The 5,783-nt window shown below is 34.7% G+C and overlaps 1 protein-coding gene across 1 annotated transcript; it reads left to right on the forward strand.

Moving 5' to 3' along the window:
• Positions 1 to 912: 912 nt before the first annotated feature.
• On the forward strand, positions 913 to 1,666 carry LOC131865846 (germin-like protein 8-2). The gene is made up of 3 exons (XM_059215395.1): positions 913 to 1,039; positions 1,134 to 1,318; positions 1,487 to 1,666. The coding sequence occupies exons 1-3, from the start codon at positions 913 to 915 to the stop codon at positions 1,664 to 1,666; spliced, it is 492 nt and encodes a 163-aa protein (XP_059071378.1).
• The last annotated feature ends 4,117 nt before the right edge of the window (positions 1,667 to 5,783 follow it).

A 5,783-nucleotide genomic window follows, 5' to 3' on the forward strand; every position in this document is an offset into this window, starting at 1 on the left:
ATGTTGCATAAGGGTTCCAAATCTCGATCACCTTATCATTCTTGTTTTACGTTGTGCGAAATGAGTGTCATAACGCCCACTCGTCTTATTCCTTTTCTCACCTCATCTAGCATGAGTCCTATGACGTTGAGTATGTAACATATACATGCACATGCCACGATGAATTTGCCTTGTACACCAAGTTCATCCTTTCAATCACAAAACAACCCATTCTCTTATTTATTTATTTAAATTCTCGCAACCAAACTCTATAATTAACATGAATCCTTAATATTATAAACCAAAAATATTAATGATAATTTAGAACTATTCTTTGTTTTAAAGGCTCACGAATATAACACGTATATTTTTATAATAAAACTGAGATTATCCTACCCGAGCGTAAAAAGGTTTTCAAGAAAGACGCAATATAAAGCATGCATGGACGGTGTTTGTGTCAACATCCAAGAAAATTTCCTCTTTTACCAATTCTGAGACGGCTGAGAAAAATGTATATATTAGTTCCTTTGAAGAAGGCCATCGCTCCAATAAAGTCTAATCGTTTCCACATTACTAAATTAATGGCGGTGGCGAGAATATGAGGAAGAATACGTCTAAGGCAGGAGGTAAGCTGATCTTCAGATAAGCATATGCAGCAGAAGATAGAAAATTTCAACGATAATGAAAGAATGGTGAGAATACATCTGCGGTAGCAGGTGAGATAGCCATATGCTGCAGCAAGACTTACTCTGACGTATCGAAAAGAGCAACAACTCTGGAAGTATATTATTATAATATTACAAGGATTGGTGATTTAATATACGGAGTGAAGATGAATTAGTCATAAGGTTTGGGCTATATAAAGCTTGTAATGGGCTTGTAACACACATTCATATCCTTCTGAGCTCTTGTACTATCTGCGTTTCTATTATAATGGCTAACCGAATGATTTACTTCACACTGGGACTTTTTCTGTTGATATGTTGTTACAGCGACAGGGTCATGGCAGGGGATTCCGATCCCTTGCAAGATTTCTGCGTTGCAGATGAGGAAAGCAAAGGTGAGTAAAAAACTTTATACATAAACAATGGTAATGATTTGCTTATTAGACGAGTCGAGTTAGTAATAGATTGATTTGATTTTGCTTTAAACAGTTTTGGTGAACGGGTTCGTTTGCAAAGACCCAATGCAAGTTTCAGCAGACGACTTCTTCTTCCGGGGACTTGGGCAGGCAGGGAACACCGACAATGATGTGGGCTCCAACGTAACGATGGCGAACGTTAAACAGATACCAGGCCTCAATACGTTGGGAATATCGTTGGTCCGCATCGACTACGCAGTGGGTGGAATAAATCCTCCTCACACACACCCAAGAGCCACCGAAGTTCTTGTTTTACTGGAAGGCCAGCTTCTTGTGGGTTTCATTGACACCAACAACAAGTTTTTCAGCAAAACGTTGGAGAAGGGAGATGTGTTTGTGTTTCCAAAGGCACTTGTGCATTTCCAGCAGAATGTGGGGCATGAAAATGCGGTGGCCATATCTGCATTGAGCAGCCAGCTTCCGGGAGTTCAGACAATCGCCAACTCTCTGTTTGCAGCGGATCCTCCTCTCCCAGATTCCGTATTGGCCAAGGCCTTCCGCATCACACAGGAAGTTGTGGATTACATTCAGAAGAAATTCGCATAAGAATTTGCTGTGTTCTATCAAACAAAACAATCAAGAGGGGACCAAGTCTTTCCCAAATTCTTTTTCCTTGCCGTTCAATAAAACAATCTTTCTAGAGTTATTGCCGTCCTCTTCTGCTATTCATAGCATCTGTTTTGAACATGACTATATCCTCCGCATATTCCAAAGATGAAGGATTAATTTGAAGCATCTGAAGGCATTTATGAATATTTTATACAAGAGCATCCTTGTATTAGGTATACATTCATTTGCAACATGTTAACAATATATTCTTTAACATAAATATTGCAGGAACAACAACAAACAAAGTGCTTGACTTGGATAGAATGAGTAACACTATAATTCTTGCATGCCAATCTGTCAAGGGTGTTCTTTAACATAGTCTTAACCTCATTTTAGCTCTGACATAAAAGGTGAATGGTTTGGAAGTAGGAAATAGTTATTGGGAAATATAATTAGTAGTTGTTCTTCAAATCACCCTCACAATCATCCAATGCTTCAAGACTCCCCATCAAAGAAGTCATTCCAGAAGGTTAGGGACTCTCCTCAAGATAAGAATGATTGCTCTAATAAATATAGTATACCTTCGATGGAATGCAATACGGTTTCATTATGTCTAAATTCCAAGAAAATCCATAGAACTAGAATATCCATTGCATCCAATATCGCAATATTTTATCGGGGATAATATGATAACCTTGACACATATTACACCTATTCTTACATCAATCTACCTACATAAGGGTTATGATTGAGGGGCCTCTTGTATTAAACATTTCTAATAAGTTGGAATGACATGGAAAATCTAAGACAGTGAAGATAGATTATTGATAATAACACAATTCATTTACATGGTGTTAATTATGAGGGTAATTAATTTATGGCTTCCCAAAATAAGCTTTTCTAAATCTCCCCTAATTCATTCCTACGTTATAATAAATATGTCAATGTGGATGTTATGTATGAAGATCTAAATACTAAAGGGAAAAAGGATAATGCTCATGTTGATTTTAAAAACTTTGTATGTAATATTAAAAATATGATTAGTTGAAAAATTTAGCAATATATTACCTTGTTCAATCATAAACTATCAGTTCGGTTACAAAAAAAATTCCTCAAACCATTTCCTCCTTGTATAAGCATTTCTATAGATCATCAAATATGATAACCAATAATTTAACCATAGGTTTCCTATCAAAGCAAATGCAAATCTGCATATGTGAATAAGCACAATAGGATAGGAAAATATTGTTGTTGTAGGCCATGTATGTTTCATGCGGGAAAAATATTATTGTTGCAAGCCTAAGAGGTGCATAAAGGAGCTCCTTGGATCCATGGATATGCAGGTGTAAGTTTGAGAAATATGTGAAGGCGGAGGATATTTTCATATTGAAGCCATTTGCTAATTGATATGAGGAAGATAAAAGTGTCGTCATATTGAGAAGTTGTCAATTACACTGTAATGAAGAATAAGATAATAGATATAACTGATACATTATCGGTGAGATATGTCAATTTTATAATCTTCTATTTTTCCTATGTATTTTTAGGGGTTCAAATGAATAAAGCTTCATATATAGCCCCTCTAGCGATCAGTTCATTGTGAAGCTTAAAAGCCTCTTCCGTCATGCCTTGGATGTCTATACCTCAAATAATCTAGTAATATGAGAAGTTTCATTGCGCTTGCATCCATCTCCAACTGTATCGATCAATATATTAATTATCAAGCCCATTCTACATTGTTCACATAGATAACAAATAAGGCTATTGTAAGATGACACATTGCTCTGATAGATTGTGCTTATGATCTTTTCTTTAGCATGTCTAATGCCACATATGTGATCCCTTGCCTACGCAAATAGGGAGTCAATGAGGTATAAGTAATTACTTGATCATGTTCCACGAGGAATCTATTTATTCACCGGGTTTCTCGTCTCTCTATGAAAGATTCGCACGTCAATCATATGAGTCCTGCAAATAGTGGTGGTTCACTAGCACAAATAATTCATGACATTCACTAAACCTAGGGTTCTCTCTCAAGGTCATTGTGGTTAATGCTACACCAAAATAGAATAATGTGGCTTTGGTTATTTATGTACAAGATTCAAGTTGGGAAAATCCAAAATATTGGAAAATGTAGACAAAATGCATGACCCAATGGTGAGCAATATCTCCGATATTTTTTATGTTTTGCAAGAACTTGAGTTATTGTTCATTATTTGAGTAAGTGGTCTTAATAACATGCATCCAAATAAAAGAGAGTGATTGCAAATTCTAGAATTGAGGTAGATCTTCAAAGGAAAGGACAAAACAATAGCGGACATGTTGCATCGAGTTGAGCCATATGTGACCTTAGATATCCAAATTTAAAAAATGTAAAAGAGACAATTTACATTAAATGATATAGAACTCTAGATAACCAATAGATTTATTTGACTCACAAATTTGTCATTGAAGAGGTTTTAGGTCAATACAATACAACTAATTCAGGTCAATAATCTATTGTTGCAAGTCTTTACAAATATGATGTCATTTCCTATCACCGAGTCATCCATAGGTGATCGTTCCTTTGGTTTTAGCTTGACGATCTATCTAGATCACATACCGGTTCCATAATTTGCATCGTAAGATCTTTTATATTGGTTCCATCATTCTAATATATCTCCACTTGCACTAAAATCAGGAATCCCCATTAAAAATAGGGTTTTAAGGAAATATATTTCAATAGAACATGCTCTATCCATATTGTTGACACAAATTTGAGTCAATCATTTCATAATTTTTTCACCCTCAAATCCAAAAATATAAACTAGTGATAAATTTTTACAACCTTTCGAAAAATATAAAAATATAAGAAAATCATGTGCTAACTGACTGAGGAGAAAATTTATGAAAACCCCTAAAATTGTAATGAGTTACTCAAAATGAATTCAAATCTAGACTTCTGGTGGATCAATGTGCCCTTGTTTAACCACCTAGAATAAATAAAAACAACGATCACTGTTTTGCAACACTAAGAGTGAATTTTGTGGAACCCCTAAGTTCACAATAGCTACCTCAAATATGCTAAAAATCAATATTGTAATAGACTGGACAAGTTCTTGATTAAAAGCCTCTATGAATTATAATTTTCTTTTGTCAAATCGAGAGAGATATGAGCTTCACATGTTGACCTTCTTAATTGATATACAAAAATAGAATAATGCCTTGAGGTCCGATAACAGTTTATAATATTCCTTATGGAAGAATTCGCTACATACTATATCTACAAGAGACTCCAAATGCAATGTCGTATTCAACACATGTCTTTGCAATGACAATCGTGTCCTATATCTAGAACTCCTAGCAATATAACTGAGGTGTAAACCACTAAATTCATCTAGGCCTCCTAATTATCTAATATAGCTTATGACCAATTATAACTAATTTAAGGTATGTGTACCACATGTTGGCATATGCATTGAATAACATACATTATAATATCATATCCTTGGCTACATAATATATTTCGCATACTCCAAACAATATGATTTGACAAGCACTTTATAATAGTAGAGGAAATGAAGATAAACAAGGATAATGAATGAAAACATATAAAGTTGCTATTATTAAGACCAATATTCGAAATCTTCATCATGCTTGACTGGTTCGCCTACATATGAACTTGATCTACAAAAGATGGGGATATGTAAATAATTTTCTCTACAACTAGATGAGCCCCATACAAGACAAAAAGATGAACAGTCTGGAGAGATCTTAGATTGATATTACTTTAGTTATTGTGTGTTAGATGTGTTTTAATTCCTCTAGATGCAACTTAATCACGCACTTGTAATTATACATATACCCGTTCAGGTCATGTCCAAATAAATAATTTCATTGAAACATCTATTCTCATATTGGTGACATGTAGAAGATGATTGTTGCAATAGTCAAGCATGTGGATTAAGCGAGTCTTCCTTATAATGCAAGCTAGTGAATTGTGAGCGTTCTAGAAAAGGTCCAAAATGTATTTGAAAGGTCATTAAGCATTTGGCTTGTAAAACTTCTGAGATGATAATGGACTAAGCACCTCACCTTTTCAGCATTTTTTTATTAGGATAAAACAAGTTTTGAA

Source organism: Cryptomeria japonica, unplaced genomic scaffold, assembly GCF_030272615.1.
Source record: "Cryptomeria japonica unplaced genomic scaffold, Sugi_1.0 HiC_scaffold_123, whole genome shotgun sequence".
Classification (NCBI taxonomy): domain Eukaryota; kingdom Viridiplantae; phylum Streptophyta; class Pinopsida; order Cupressales; family Cupressaceae; genus Cryptomeria; species Cryptomeria japonica.